Here is a 16,265-nt window from a genome sequence, read left to right on the forward strand (position 1 = left end):
TGTGATGGACTACAACCTCAATACAAACTAGTAGTCCCTTCACTGGAGCCATTTTTTAAAATGTATTTTATTGTTTATCCGATTAACCGATTAATCGAACTTAATAATCGGCTAACTAATCGATTTTGAAAATAATCGTTAGCTGCAGCTCTACAGCGCTGACTCCTCTGTGCTTGCTGGCACTTCCTGTCCCACCGTGTCTGCATGCGGGTGCACGCGTCCATAGACTTACCTTGTGTCTCTCCTCGTCTCCCGGCCGAAAATCCGAACTGCGCATGCTTTGCGGCCGCCCGAGAATTTTCGGACAGGAGCGAGCGGCGAAGACAGGGGTTAGTTTAAACCGCTTTTGTTTTTTTTTTACTTTTTGCATATATCTACTGCTTTTTATCAATAGATATATGCAAAAAAAGTGAGGGTTTAGAAACCCTTTAATGTCACTCCAACAACTAGAAAGGTAACAAGTATTTCTAAAACAGTATGTTATGTATGCTGTGCGAATGGGAACACATCATCCTATATGTTAAACATCGGGACTTTATAAATAGCACCCAAGAGGCAACCACATTTTTGATTAAAAAAACATTTATACACATTTTTATTATTTTTGGAAAAATAAAAACACATCACATGTATATACAAAGGATTGAGTGTGCTTGAAGTTAATTTACAGGATTGTTTGAACTAGAGCTGCAGCTAACGATTATTTTCAAAATCGATTAGTTAGCCGATTATTAACCACCACAGTAGCCAATAAGTCCCTTAAGACAACTGTCTAATTAGACACACAAAATTCTGTCTTAATCAGTTGACGCGTTTAATGGCCAGGTTCACTTCTTCAGTAAATACTGCATGTTGATACTTCACATAAATGCAGTGCTACAGAATTTACATTTTTTGGACGATTTCTTAAGCTTTGGACGATTTCTTAAGCTTTGGACGATTTCTTAAGGGACCGTAATATACAGGGGTACAGGTACTCCTAGAATGAGATCCTAATAGGTTGGACTTGATGGACTAATGTCTTTATTCAACCTCAAATACTATGTAACTATGTAACATTCCAACTTGCCATTATATTTAGGATATCCATACTAGAAATGTAGAGCAGTCCCTCATAACACAGGGTTTATAAAAACCTACTCTCATCTCAACTGGTGGTATGTTGTGTGGCCTGGCGCACCAGCAGTAATCCATTGTCAAAACAAGGGTTAAGGGCCTAGTCACACCACAGTATTGTGCCAAACACATGGGATCCATGTGTTTAGCGCACTCTATCAACATCTCAGAATAGATGGAACTGCACCAGCGCACCTAGCGAGTGATGCCATGCACTGTGGGATAGTGAGGGCTAAAACACACAGATCCTGTGCATTTGCTATACTGTAAATAGGCCAAAAGCTTTCACAAAGAGTCCCTCATTGTCCAGCTCTGCCTAAATCTCATTGTATGGGACTACATAATCAATGCCTGGTCATTGGTCACGTGACCGAGGGGAGACAAGCTTCTTCAGGATGGGTAAGTATTACGCAGGAATGTTAGTGCATTTTACTATAGGGTGTGGAAAAGGGATTAAAATAGGTTTCTTGGCATTGCTATACTGGTGATTCTGTGATCTTACTGCTGCTTCTTATGGGTTTCCCAACATCTGACAAAAAGGCGATCTATAGCATGCAATCAGATTTTCGTTTTCAGTGATCTACCTTCAGTTCCCCACTACACGCCTTGCAATACTTCATCAACAAAAACCTGTGTATGGTAAGTGTGTAGTATGATGGGTAAGCAAGCACTGGTCACATTGTGACAATGCAACTGATAGGATGGACACAGCTGCCCAATTACCAGATAATGAGCGGATACCCCCACAGGGAGGAGGTGACACTCGAATGGTTGGGGGGGATGAGCTGTCCCCTAAGACACTGATTAATGTCACCAGCACACACAAGGTCCATTCGTCCTTGCTGGAAAATGAATGATATGTGTCCCAGAGCTGTTTTGTGCTGGCACTGGATGAATTATTCATACAGTCTGCTTTTATGAGCTGTATTTATGTATGCATATGTGAGTGTACAGAAACTGCAAAGTGACCTTTTCTATAGGCATGCTAACGTCTGGTGTTCTGCAAATAAAGCGATAAATTCAATTTTCATGGTTTGGTAATTGATGCAGCTATAAAAGAGGACAGGGCCATACACCACTCCATGGCCATGTGTATTACAGGCCTGTGTGTTCAGAGAAATTGTGGATAATAGAACGGGTCATTTCTGACCTTCCAGTGAACAATAAGGACTCTGCGGTCAGAGGCGCTTGTTCTTACAAATACTGGCAATGTGAGCAGGAACAATTTTTCATTTATTGTAGAATCAGAAGTGCCATACAGGCAACACTGTGGGTCAGGCAAGAGTTGCGTTGCACAAAGTCTTTCGAGTTCAGATGGATCTCCCCTCGCTCTTCCTTTATGTGGAAACATCTGCTCCTCTATGGCAAACACCATCTGTGATGAATGACAGCAAGACAACTGGCATTTTCAGAAGAAGTTCAGCAATGGCAGTCTCCACATTCCTCTTAAAGAACTCCAGGCAATCCAAAAATCAACCCTTGCAGCGGGGCTACCCCTGCAAGGGTTAACGGCTTGTTTTGGTCTAGGGGCTAAAATAAAGAATATATCCCCTGATCCTCGGTCCCGCTGCGGTGACTGCTCACCTCTCTCCCCCCGCTGCTCTGGTGGAGGAATGGCCATTGGCGTTCTTGCGTCGGATGCAGCTGCATTAGACATGATGACTTCATGGGTCCTCCGGAGCCCATGGGAGTAGAGGCTGCATGGACCGGTATAGCAGCCATGCAGTAGCGAGGCTCAGGTAAGTATATTTTCTTTATTTGAACCCCTAGACAAAAATGAGCAGTTTAAATTGCCTGGCGTTCTTCTTTAACAGAGATCCTCAAGTGTTTGCGCACACCTCTCAGTCCATGCGCACACCTCTCAGTCCCTTCTCAAGTACCATAAAACCTGGGCGACCCTGCTGTACAAATATGGATTTCTGGTAAGTGCGGTGTATGACTGTTATCACACGGGTGGAGAGATCACTACTGACGCATCATAGAGCACAATTACTTGACTTAAATTGAGGTGGGTGTTGAAATGTGTTTGTGTTCACCAATATATATTTATATGTATTTTGTGCTTTTGGGAGAAAGCCACTATATTTTAGTTTAAATACACATTTGAGGTGGAAGTTATAAGATATCACATTGGTGGAATATTAGCGCGGTGGAATATTTATATATTTGTTTTAGATTTTTGCTAAGATCACTGCTGCTGAATACATATTGGCGTAGTATGTTGTAACCAGGGTAGTTGCGCTAGGATATATTTACAGAAATTAACCAGCTGCAGCAATATCTATCAACGTGATCAAGCGCAGCACCCCGGCTTACATATTGGCGTAGTATGTATTAAGCGCGGATTGTTGATTATTGTCAGCCGATGTCAAATCCTCATTATTCCCTCTGAGGGCCTGTTCACACGACCTCCGTTTTCTGTGCTGACCTGATCCGTACGCTCCTGCACTAAAAATGCATCCCAATGTATCCCTATGTGTTTTATGGGCTACAGTTCTCACGTGTGCAGTCCGTTCAGGTTACGACAGAAAAATACTGCATGTCTCATTTTGTACGTTCAGGAAACGGTCCGGAAACGCAAAACGCGTCAAAAACGCACTGCACTGCGGCTAACATACTGACAGCCCCACTCCAGCAAAAAAAAAAATGTGTTTTTTTTTTTTTTACTGGAACGCATCAAAAACGCAGCAAAAACACATAGCACCGCGTCTGCAGATCCGCACCTGATCTGGACCTGATCAGGACCTGAAACTCATGTGAAAAGGCCCTGAGGGCCAGTTCACACCAGATGCAGTCCGTTCAGTTTGGCTGCTGCAGCCAAATTACATCACAATGCTTTCCTATGCTCTGTTCATACCAGTGTAGTCCGTTCCAGTGCAGTCAGAAAAAAATACTGCTTGTCCTATTTTAGCTGCATCGGATCGCAATGGAACACATCAAAAACGCACTGGAATGCACCTGAAATCCCATTTCAAACGGTAAAAAAATCACATTGCAGCTCCGCAGGCGCAGGCAGTTCTGGTGTGAACTAGCCCTGAGGAACATATCTGAGGGATCCACTAAATCCCTGTATCCTAACACAATTCTTTTTGAGTTATTACCCCCAACTGTGCGATAAGAATATTATTTCTAACAGCCAATATAATGCTTTCATGCATTTACAGACAACTTTATGTATGTACTTTATAGTATTATTACTATCATTATTATACAGCATTTATATAGCGCCAACAGTTTGCGCAGCGCTCTACAATATAAGGAAGACATTACAATCACAATACAATTCAAGACAAGATGGGTTCGGAGGGCCCTCCCCGTGAGGGCTTACAATCTAAAAGTACACATTCACAAAAGCGGCATCAATGCAAACATACAAAAAAAAAAATCACAATAAAACTCCTTCCCTTTATTGAAGGAAACGTGTAGTTTTTTCAATAGTAACAAAGTATAGATTTTAATACACAATGAAAATAAACATCTGAACAGGCACCAAAGGCAAAGTCCTGTCCTTGGACTAGTTTTTATATAACTTGAACAGCAGTTGTGCTTTGGAGCAATGTAAGCCAAATTACTTATTAGTATATTTACAGGAGGTCTGAGGGATAGGGAATCCCCAAATCCCTCAGACCTCCAGATAGGGATAATTGGGAGGCCCATTTATAAACATATCCTCCCACCATTGCTTCCAGAGATCTTCTAGCTTTTGTATGATCAATATTTGACAACCAAAATTCCATTTAAACTCCCATCTGCCGAAAGCCGATACTAAAAATCTTTATGTTATTCCAAATCCCTCAGGTATTCAGAGAGTGAGCACAGCTGTACTCCAGAACTCTCAGCATGCATAGCTGGAACCGGTCTGCAAACCAAAATAAACATGCATTTTCATCATAAATTCAGTAATCTTGTCCTGAAGGAAAATGTTGGGTCTGGGATAATGCTCCAGTAAATTGCCTGAAAGTTATTTTAATACCATACTAAATATGTATTAGCACCCAAATCCCAGGATTATTCAGCCAAAGTCAGACTAACGAGCTGTCTGCCCCTTGGACCTAGATTTCTGTCATAAAAATATCTTCTAAATCAGGAGGCACAACTCATATTAATGTGTATATGCCAAACACCCTCAGTAATGCCTGCAGACTTTTCACCAAGGACAGGTTTAAAATGTAATTTGACTATTACAAGCAAGCACCAATATCGCCTGTATGGATTTTGTCTTATCTTTCAAATTTGCCTCAAGCCATTCACTGATTTGCCTGAAATTCCATCTGAGGTCCATAACAACAAAAACTGATTTATTTTTTTTGTTATGGACCTCGTCGGCGGACCCTGGTGGCAAACAGTATCTGTGGTCACTTTTTGTATATTTTGAAAGCTATGGCCATAGCACACTATCATGGGCGTGGGAATGGAGTTATAGTTCTTGCTCAATGGCCAGCTTATGCCTGGAGTGCTCAAATATCCAAAAGCTACTCCCAGCTTGGAAGTGCCTCAAGGCCCCCAATCCTCATTTAAATGCCTTAACTCCTTCTTTTACAATAATTGTTATTGCATTTTTCAAGGTTTAAAATTAACAAAATTAAGGCTCATGTGCCATGTGAAAAACAAAAAACATGAGCACAGGAGAACCAAGTCTCAAAATCAACAGTAAGGGTATATCGTAACGATGCACCGATATATCGGCCGCCGAAACACGTCGGCCGAAAATGGCACTTTTGGCAAAATGCAGACAGTGCCATTTTTTGGCCGAAATAGAGGTGCATCCTTAGACTCTCTCCTCCTCACTGGGCGCTGTTCTGTGTCCCAGTGGGGAGGAGATAAACTGTCACAGGAGGCTGAGCGGTGTGGCAGGAGAGCGCTGTGAGCGGCCGGCGTCTCTCCTCCCTGCCTAGCCTCCTGTCACAGATCGGGAGAGCCGCGGTGTGTGGCGGGACAGCTCTCAATGCTGTCACAGGAGGCGGCTGGTGGTGCGGGAGAAGAGTCAGCTGTCAGATCGAGATCTCCTCACCGCACTGCTCGCTCAGCCTCCTGCGACAGCCGATCCAGGATGAAGAGCGAGTACAAACGCTCAGTGATCGCTGAGTGTTTGTAAATAATTGGAGGACAGAGTATGTTTACTGTGTACTCAATTATGAATGAAAGGGAAGTGATCTACATCACTTCCTGTTCATTCATGATTATGGATATAGTAAACACACTATGTCCTCAAGTTATGAATGAACAGGAACACTCAGCATAGAGGATTCCTGTTCATTTATAGCAATGGCTGCAGAAAAAGAGATTGTGTCCTCAATCTCTTTTTCTATTTTAAAAGGGAAATATCAGGGGTCTGTTTAGACCCCCAATATTTCCCCTGAAGCCCCTAAAAGTAAAGTAAAAAATAAAAATATTTAATAAAAATAAAATAAAGAAATTAAAAAAGTTTATTAAAAAATCAATAAAAATATTTGTAAAAATTTAAAAAAGTTAAAAAAAATGTTTTTTTTGGTTTCGGTCTGACATTTTTTTTTCATTTCAGTTTTGAAATTTTTATTTCGGTGCACCTCCAGTATATAGATGTCATAAAATACCACTGTGCAAATAAACATGCTTTAACTCCTACTAACCAACAGAAATGCACACAAATCTGACCCAGGGAAGTCAAGATTTGCATATTGAGCCCCAAACTTGGGCTCCAGGTTAAGTGTGAGCTGTGGAAAGATTCACACAGGCAGTGCTTGGTACCTGTTTTCAACTGTTATAAGTAACATGTCATGTTAAAGAAGCCAGCCAGTCCTCCTTAGGATGCTAACTGCCTGGCTGTCAAGCTTGAACCCTCTTTCTTCAATTCTTTGACCTGGGTTTACGTATGCAAATACAAATTCTCTTTCTTTTCAGCTCTGCACACGTGTTCAGCGTCTTAAGAGGTTTTAAAATCAGTAACAACCAGCATTTTCAGAAACAGATTTTGGACGACATTAATAACAGAGAAAATTTCCTGACAACATTGTCACAGGAGCAGGATGTGAGGGAAAAGGTCAAGAACGTGGCTTGAAGATTAAAGATTTTTAAGCTGCAGAATCTGCTGAGCACTGGCCTTGACATCCTGATTTAGGGTGGCTCCTTTCCCTTGCAGGGTCCTGTGGAGCCACCCCTGTGTGTGCTAGTAAGCTGTGTGTGTCTCCACAAACACAGCAAGGCAAGCCCTTATTGTGCTCCCTCTCCTCCTTTTTCCCTTTGCAAAGCTAATAGATGGATAGTTGCTGGGGACTGCTCTGTCCCTTGTGATCTTGTACTGAACAGGAAGTTTAGGGAAGCCAAACAGAGAGAATTGGAGCCAACTGTTCAGAAAAAATGATGATTGTAAGTGTTTGGACAAAAATTGCTGGGCAATGTATATTTGTTTGATCTGGAATCTTTATTGAAAAAAGTTTGAGAGTTTAATACTACTTTAATAGCAAGCACTGGAACGGATGTATACACATTTTTCCTGTGTCACCCCTCTGTCCATATTATATGCAAAACCTACGGGTCTATTCACTAAGCTGCCGAGGGCAGCCGAGTGAACAACCGACCCCAAGTGAAGTGAGCCGAACACTGTTTGGCTATTCACTTCAGGCTTGTACGTCTGATTTCAGCCGTACATCGGCTTGTTTCGCATGGCTTCGGGTCGGCCGAACATGTTCGGCAGCAGCCAATGGCCGGCCGCTCGGCCAGCTTTGCTTTCAGCGCGGCTCAGCTGAGCCGAGGCATATGAATCGAAGGGGTCCTGGGGCCGAAGCTAGCCGAAGGATCGGCCGAAGCTAGCCGAAGGATCGGCCGAAGCTAGGGCTAGATCCTTTGGCAGCTTTGTGAATAGACCCCCTAGTATTCCTAGGTATGGGGAATCATGCGGGGATGCCCTCTGCTTTCCAGAATGCAGCAATCTGTGCCCGATCAACCAATCACTAGGCCCGAGAGCGGTCACTCAGCTGGCTTGCACAGCCCTGAGAAGTATATTATATTATCTTATGAAAATAAAACTTGGAATGGAGCTTTGTGGGTGTTGCAGGTAAGTACAGACCCCTTTGGATGCCGGCCAACAAGCAAACCGCATACTTTGCCTGGTCCAGGTTTGCCTGAACTTTTTGACTCCAGTAAGCAAAAATCCGTTAGCAAACTATGGAATGCTGGACTGTATGCTGGATGTACATCATCATCTTTCCATTGCCTATCAAACCAGCTCACAAAACTATTCCCATGGGTTGAGAAATAGTTCCCCTCCACCACAGCTGATAAATGTGGGAAAAGCACTCATAAGCCATTAATGGGTACATAGCAGATTTTCCACATACGTTTCTACCCCAATAACAGGAACTGACCAGACTATCTCCCATCCGTCATATCTCACTGCATCTGTTCTCACAATCTATATAACAGATTCTGTATAACATATTCTATATCTGTATACATGAATAATACAGAGTAAATACATCTTTATACCTCCGCTACCCCTCCCATACAATGAGGGATTGAATGCCACTGTTGCTGTATCATTTCTTCCAAACCATCCCATATAATTGGTACTTATACTGTATAGCAGAAGTAAAATTTCAGCAGTCACAAGACCTTTAGATTGCTATCTAATGAGCAGAAATGTCTTGCCACCACACATGCAAATGAATGTAGGTGAAAAGACATGACATGGCCATGCCCATTTATTGGCAGACTGAAAAATGAATGTATTGTATAGGGATCCTATTGTATGTTTACTGCGTTCCCACAACACCCACTGGCATAGCATTGATGCCCAGATCTCTGTAAGAGTATAAAGAACAAGCATACCACCCATAGGACTGGTAAATAAAATATTTATATATATATATACACATACATATACATACATACATACATACATACATACATACATACATACATACACACCAGCCAGCCATTGGCCAACCCATCTTAGAGCTACAATGGATTTTTATGGCCAATGGCTACTGTTAACCTAGGATAAAGCCAGTTACAGCAGGTAGACAAAATAAAATGGAATTCAAGAGCCAAACTGTCCATTGACAAACAACTAAAAATAAAATGTAAAGTCGGGCACCAGCTGTCATTTTGAGGGAGCATTGGCTACCTGGCTCCTGGCATTTGTGCAGCTCTAAGCTAAAGTACATGCACTGTAGACCTAGCCACCAACATCACCTAGACATATAAACATTTGAATGTAATTAGAGAAAATTATTTTCAATATTTTAAAATCTGTATTTTAATTAATTTTTATAAGACATGATGATCCTGCCATGAAGATCTTTTTTGAGGCACTTTCTGTTGCAGGGCGACAACGCTTTGTGTCCCTGTCTCCCAGTTGTGCTTTTGCATTGTCATGCTGTTACATCAGCTTCTGATGGAGACTACAAAGACATGGTCAACTGTTGTCACCATGCAGAAACCTGTCCTAAGGAATGCTATGCAGCCCATCACTGGGGAGCATGAATGTAGATATGAATTGGCTACAAAGAGGCTGCAGTAGATTAGCAGCACTGAGATACAATAAAAGTGTTGAGAGTCACCTGCACTCCATACATCGTTATGACCTTCCAAGATGGTGGTGCTTGTAGTGATGGCATGGATGGCGAGTGTGGAACTCCAAAGTGTTGATTGGACAGTCACCAGCACACACAGAATAGAATGATAAATCCTGGTTCAATTCATGAAATCATCATCACAGTTTGTCATGAAATGCCAACATTGTGAGGGCCACGCAGGGCCCCTTCTTCAGGGCAACGATCATTATGTCACCCTCAAGGAGGAACTCTGCGTGGCCCCCGAAACTTTTGCATTTCATGACATATTGTGACAATGATTTCATAAACTGAACCAGGATTTATGATTCTATTCCCTAGGTGCTGGTGACTGTCCGATCAACACTTTGTCAATGTTATAGTCCACCTAACTTCCCTCGCACAGCAGGACTAGAAGAGGTAGGGGCAGCACTGGGAGCCAATTAGGTGTGTTGCAATACACATATGCCGGAAAGAAACAAGCTGATAGAAGGAGACATACAAACCCATTAACCTAAGAGTAGACGGCTTGAAATTCGGCCCATTAATGCTAAAGAAATAAAAAAAATAAGACATTCCTCCATCCACGCTGTTAGTGTTAATAGGGGATTAGTGGGCAGAACAGTCAAAATCTGAGCGGTCTCTGCCCAGCTTTAGTCATCTGCTGAGTGGTTGGTCAATCTAAAGAAGATTGTAGTAACATGTATTTGTAAGACCCCATTCATACTGAGCGATTTGTAGTGCGATTGCAGCTCAAAAATCGCTCAAACATCAGCTCAATGTAGCTCGTCCAATGCATTTCAATGGAGCTGTTCACATCTCACAGCTCAATGTCGCCTGTAGCCTGTAGCTCAAGCTTGTCGCTTGAACATGACCTATTTTTCGGTGGATTTCATGCCGCACGAATTTGCGCGATGTCGCACTACAGAAGTGTCACTTTTGCTAAGAAATATAAGCAGGAATATAAGCAGGAAACCGGAAGACTATCCAACTTTTAATTGGATACAGACCAATGTAACAGCTACGAAGTCCATGCCAAATGTAGCGCTATGTAGTGCAACAAAATGTGCACTGTGGCTGAATGTAGCTCAATGTCTCTCAAAGTCACTCAGCTTAAACCGGCGCTTTTTCTGATGTAGCTCAGTGTGAATGGGGTATAACATGTATGGCTAGCTTCAGGGGGATAGACATGATCATGTACTGGTAAAAATGGTTCTCATATCATCAGCCACCAAAGGGAGAGATTCTCAAATGTGTTTTAAAGCCTTATTTGCCTGTGATGTCAGATGCTCCCTCCTCAATAAAGCCACTTCCATAAAAGACTATCAACTGCCACATGGACATGTAAAAAGGAGCAGCACCCGCCGCTCACATCACACGGGAGTGATTAGCTTTGAAAGTGCTGCATACAACTTGCCAAGAGTTTAATCGTTCCCATGTGATTGAAGGAAGAACCCCCATTAACTTCCTCATATCAGCATTTGGCATGGAGCACTTTAGCTCTTTTCTAACAGTAATGTGCTTGCCATCAACCCTAAATTGTGAATCTTAACATCTAAGTTTTATTTGGAAGTGGATCTTTCAATTCTAGATTGTGACAGAGGACATTTTTGAGTGCTGAACCATCTGAAAAGTTCAACAGAAATACGACAGAGAAGCATAAATGGCATATTACTGGCTCAGTGATGTCACACTAGTCCACGGTAATCTACAGCACATGTGACGGCAGCGAACATATGTCAGCATTAGGAAGTCACATTGCTATTTTGTATACAAATATACCTTTTGTTTGAAACCCCTAAAGAAAAGACGCTCCCTCATGGATGTCATGAGACCGCATGGTCTCCAAATACCAGGAGCATTGCAGGTATTTCCAGTGTTGCAATGAGCCTACTGTTTTCAAGACAGACCTTATCTGGTACCGTGCAGTGAGATAGGAAACATAGCCTGTTAAAACCCTTGCCATAAATTGCCCAATTCCATCCTGGTCCAAAAGCCTGACGCAATACTTGGTCACAAACTGGGTCATTTAAGGGTACTCTATGGAGGCAAAAACAACATTGGAATCTGTGGTTATCACTCAGCAATTTTCTAACTTGCCACCTGTCCAATCTCATTTAGAAGAGGGGGGAAGGTAATAACCCCACATGTGCCACTTCAGTCCATTGACAAGCTCCATGATTTTCCCTTCCAAGTCCCACTAGAGGTGACGGCAGATGTTTCCTGGTCTGTTGTTCCCATAGAGCCGGGGTGCCCACAATTTTTGTATTAAGATCTACTTTTCAAATGACAAGCTACACGAGATCTACCAACGGAAAAAAAAACCTCTCGCTCTCTCTCCTCGCTCTCCTGGCTGTCTCTCCTCGCTCATCCTCCTGGCTGTCTCCCCTCTCTCCTAGCTGTCATTCCTCGTTTTCTCTCCTGGCTGTCTGTCTTTCCTTGCTCTCTCCACTAGCTGTCTCTCCTCTTTCCTGGCTGTCTCTCCTTGCTCTTTCTCCCTTGGCTGTCTCTCCATGCTCTCTCCTGGCTCACCTTGCTGTATTTTGCAAACAGTGTAGTGAAACAGGCTGTGTAAACTAATATTCTTTGATGTAATACATAGCACTTCAACCACCAGTATCCACCAGAAAGGTGTTGGGGAGCTTAGCTCAGCCGACTCAGGCTGATCGGTAATCATGTGTGCACAGCTACATAAATATACCAAAATGGTAGAGGCCACCAGTCACACCCTTTGTGATCTACCAGCATCAGCTTTAAGAGCTACTAGTAGATCACGATCTACCTAATGGGCAACCCTGCCATAGAGTAACCTGCTTTTCTATGGATAACTTAATGTGTATGGCAAACCAAAACCTTTTTTTTTTTAACGTTTTGGATAAAATAGGGAAGGGTTAGAAGTTAGAACCCCTGCTGAGTTTTTACTGCTTTCCAGGGTTCTGTTACACGTTGACCATGTTTTACTAGACAGGAAGTGAGAGAAGCTCTTCAAAAGTAATGCAGGCAAAAAAAAATGCTTTCTTCAGTAGGAAAGGGGAAGAGTAGAATTCCTGTCAGGTTTCCACTGTCTGGGTCTCCCTTTGTGTCCTGCTGAAAACTTTTTACCAGACAGGAAGTGAGGGGAACTCTCCAACAGCAACACAGCACATAATAAACATGCTTTTCTTCAGTTGTGTATGAGGAAGCCTAGAACTACTGTCAGAAATAATATTATGTCCTTGTCCCTCTTACAGATTTTGCCTCACTTTCTGTTTGGCTAGACCAGTTAGTAGTAGAAACCAGACAGGGGTGCTAATCCTTTCCCACTATATCTTACAATAATCTATTTCATTTATTTGGTCACCCTCCGCCGACATAAGACAAACAAGCACCCTAGGTATACATTGCCTCTTCCCCCTCTAAATTTGAATAATCAAAGAACTCAAGGAAAATGGGGTTTCATTTGAGGCATCAATGCCACTGCATATCTGTAGTTATAACATCATTTATTCCATAGAAAGGATAAAATGCATAGATATCGGTGTAATAGTCACCACATATGTATATATGCAGTCATTACAAACACAGAGGAAACTTACCTATGTTGCTAGTTGCCTGTTCACAACCTACAGTCCTTACTCAAAGGTATATATACATAAACCTGATTGGTAAATACATTCGTCCTAGTGACATATACTTGTCGTGCATATAGTTTACAAGGTAGTATAATCTCCCAGGGCTTGTGGTTGTGGAATACTCCTCCCAACGCGTTTCACTTAAACAAGCTTCCTCAGGGGATTTACAGATGGCAACAAAAAAAGAAAACAATAAGCATCTGTTGCCAAAACGAGAGCCAGCATCAACTGAGAGCTGAAGTTGCACGAGAGCCAGCTAGATGGAAAAGTCCTCAGCCAAGGGTAGGTATAACAGTCTCACGCGGGACCATAGAGGGGTAGATATCCAGGGATCAGACGCAGCTCCCAAATGATCCGTCATATGTCAACCTCAGGTGCTGTTCGTTCCTATCTCCTACATCTGCTGCAAAATCTCCCGGGGACAGCAATATATCTCACAATACATTTTTGTCTTGGCAAGCACAGAAAACATGTCTGTTCCATGTACATACATGACTACAAACTAATTTATATATATACACTGAGTGGCCAGATTATTATGACCACCCCATCAGTACTTCGTTGGGCCACGTGATGACTCCACGAGATGACTTAGTACACACACACAAACACACACTTTTTATGGCAATATGTTAAGAAATGTACAAAGACGACGGGTCCTCTTTAGAGATATAACTATGAGCAGTAAAATGCGGCTACCTGTGTAGCTTGGCCATGAGCCTGGAACATGCAACAAACTAGAGAAGTGGCCATACCTGTTCTACGGTGGGTCACAAGCAGTATGTTCAGCGGTCAGTGTTGTATAACAAGTAATTCTTGCTATTAGCAACATCATTTTGTGATATACACACACCAGTTACTGGATAAGCAGAGACTACCTAGAGGATGCGGTTCCAGTTTAAACACACTGCGAAAGGTTCAGTGGTTTCCAGGAAAACATAACTTTTACTCCACAAGCCATACACGTGCACAGAAGACGAGCATAGTAGCTCAGGTGTCCTACAGCCCATAAGCTGCTCGATAGAAGCAAGCCTGCCCTTTATTTTCAGTATTGCTTATAATTATTGGACTGTTTTCCTTCTAATGACTTGCTGCGGGTAAAGATACTTATTATCACAGAAGGAGAATTCCTAACTTATTGGAAATCTCAGCAGGTCCCAATTCCCTCGCTCTTCCAGATAGAAGAGTGAAGGATCAGGATTACTATGTGTGCACCACTGTCTCTTCATTAATCACGTATCTCAGCAGATCCCGGCATTGTTCAGGGGAAGAGCAAGTATCTGCCTCTCTATGGCAAGCTTTTATTTGCCCATAGACGACAGATGAGAATCTTTTTTTTCAGCCAGATCAGCAACGATCTATTGTCTATAGCAGCTTTCTCAACCAGGGTTCTTCTTGAGGTGGCTATGGGTTCCTCAGGATCTCCCACCTACAATGACCACCAATGTAAGAGGGTAATTTGCCACTAACCACCAACATAAGGGGTTACTTATTTTATTTAAAACTGTACAATTTACTGATCATGCTAATGTACCATGAGCTGTAGGTGTAATCATTTTACACAGGGTTTCCCCAAGACCTTACAATTATTTCAAGGGTTCATCAGCAGTAAGAAGGTGAAGTAAGGCTGGTCTATTTGGTACCTGCAGACACCACCAGATGTGGATTCTTAAGGGAGGGGTGCAGCGTTCACATGGCTATAAAACCTCTTCTGATCCCTATTCCCCAATACGCTGACACTGGAGGTGTCCGCAGTGCGCCTCCCCCACTCCTCTGCAAAGGTTGAGGCGACTGTTCATGTTTAGGGACCTGGTGACAGCACAGACGCCTGGGGGAGATTGAATCTCATCTCTCATCCTCTACTATATACTGGCTATAATTTAACAGTCATAATGTTTCAACACTTACCCTGCCCTCATAAAGGTGCTCAATACGTTCATCTATCCACTTCTCCACGTCCAGCCTCTTCTGTAACTCCTTGCGGTCATATTTGACCGTGACTCGGGCTTGCCTCCTCTGTATGGCTTGTCCTGAGTCTCTGTTCCTGGATGGGGAGTGGGTTTTATTAATCAGTCGCTTCCCAACCTTATTAGCTGCCATTCTTGAAAGTCCTGTTCTGGCTGTCGAGGGCTGCTGGTCCTTCCTGCTCAGAGCAACAAAACCATACAATGAACAAAAATCACAATTGCTCGATCCGAGCCAGAAATAACAGTTTCAAGTGTTGACTTTTATGTATAAATAAAGTTTTAGCTTGACATAAAAAGTCAACCTATGCTTTTCTTCATGTATAGTGATATTCTAGCAATTACTGGTGATATTATTTAGCTGGATAGCATGGATCTCCCCAGTTTTAGTGATGGGTCTTGCAATCCAGTCACTGGTTAAATCCTAAATCCGTTAACAGATGTGCAATCAGACCTCGCAGTGCTGTCTCCACGTGTGCAGGGAATCCTGAGTGTTTCAATGGTCCTATTGTGCTGGATGGAGAGATGGTCCTCTGCTGTGCTCAGTGTTGGGTTGCAGTATTCCTGGGGTGCTCTGGATTAGCCTTTCTCTCTCACATGCTGGATTTGGAGCTGTTGCGTCTGTAGCGTTGTACACCTCAGCCCAGCAGCTCTCAGACTGACACTGCATAGCCCTGCACAATGTCTCTGAGCCGGAGGGGAGGGGCACTTGTAAAATCATGTATTGTGCAGCAAATGCTCCTATTTGTGCCTAGATACCAGGACACAAACCTCCCTTCTCTTTGTACACAGACAGCATATAGACCTCTCATCTACACGAATGACACACAGAGCCAACCTCTTTTGTATATATAGATCATTCCATACACTTGCATGCATTGCTTGTACAAACATTCATTTATTTCATACATGAATATGTATACATTGTTATATAATTTTTATTATATACATTTATTTACATTTATAATTTATATACATTTATTTACATCGATTTAGTTTTAATATGTGGAGAGACTGGCTTTTTTTTGGGGGGGGGGACACAT

The 16,265-nt window shown here is 42.5% G+C and overlaps 1 protein-coding gene across 1 annotated transcript in view; it reads right to left on the reverse strand.

The window, feature by feature from the left end:
• The window catches only part of PPP1R14A (protein phosphatase 1 regulatory inhibitor subunit 14A), a 30,954-nt gene extending 15,212 nt beyond the window's left edge, over positions 1 to 15,742 (reverse strand). The window contains exons 1-2 of the mRNA XM_018562986.1: positions 15,677 to 15,742; positions 15,167 to 15,401 (exon numbers count right to left, since the gene is read on the reverse strand). Of these exons, the coding sequence (XP_018418488.1) occupies positions 15,167 to 15,358 (192 nt within the window). The 5' untranslated portion in view covers positions 15,359 to 15,401; positions 15,677 to 15,742. The remainder of the gene's footprint in view (positions 1 to 15,166; positions 15,402 to 15,676) is intronic.
• Positions 15,743 to 16,265: the final 523 nt, after the last annotated feature.

Source organism: Nanorana parkeri, unplaced genomic scaffold (genome assembly GCF_000935625.1).
Source record: "Nanorana parkeri isolate BGI_ZX_2015 unplaced genomic scaffold, ASM93562v1 scaffold620, whole genome shotgun sequence".
Lineage (NCBI taxonomy): Eukaryota > Metazoa > Chordata > Amphibia > Anura > Dicroglossidae > Nanorana > Nanorana parkeri.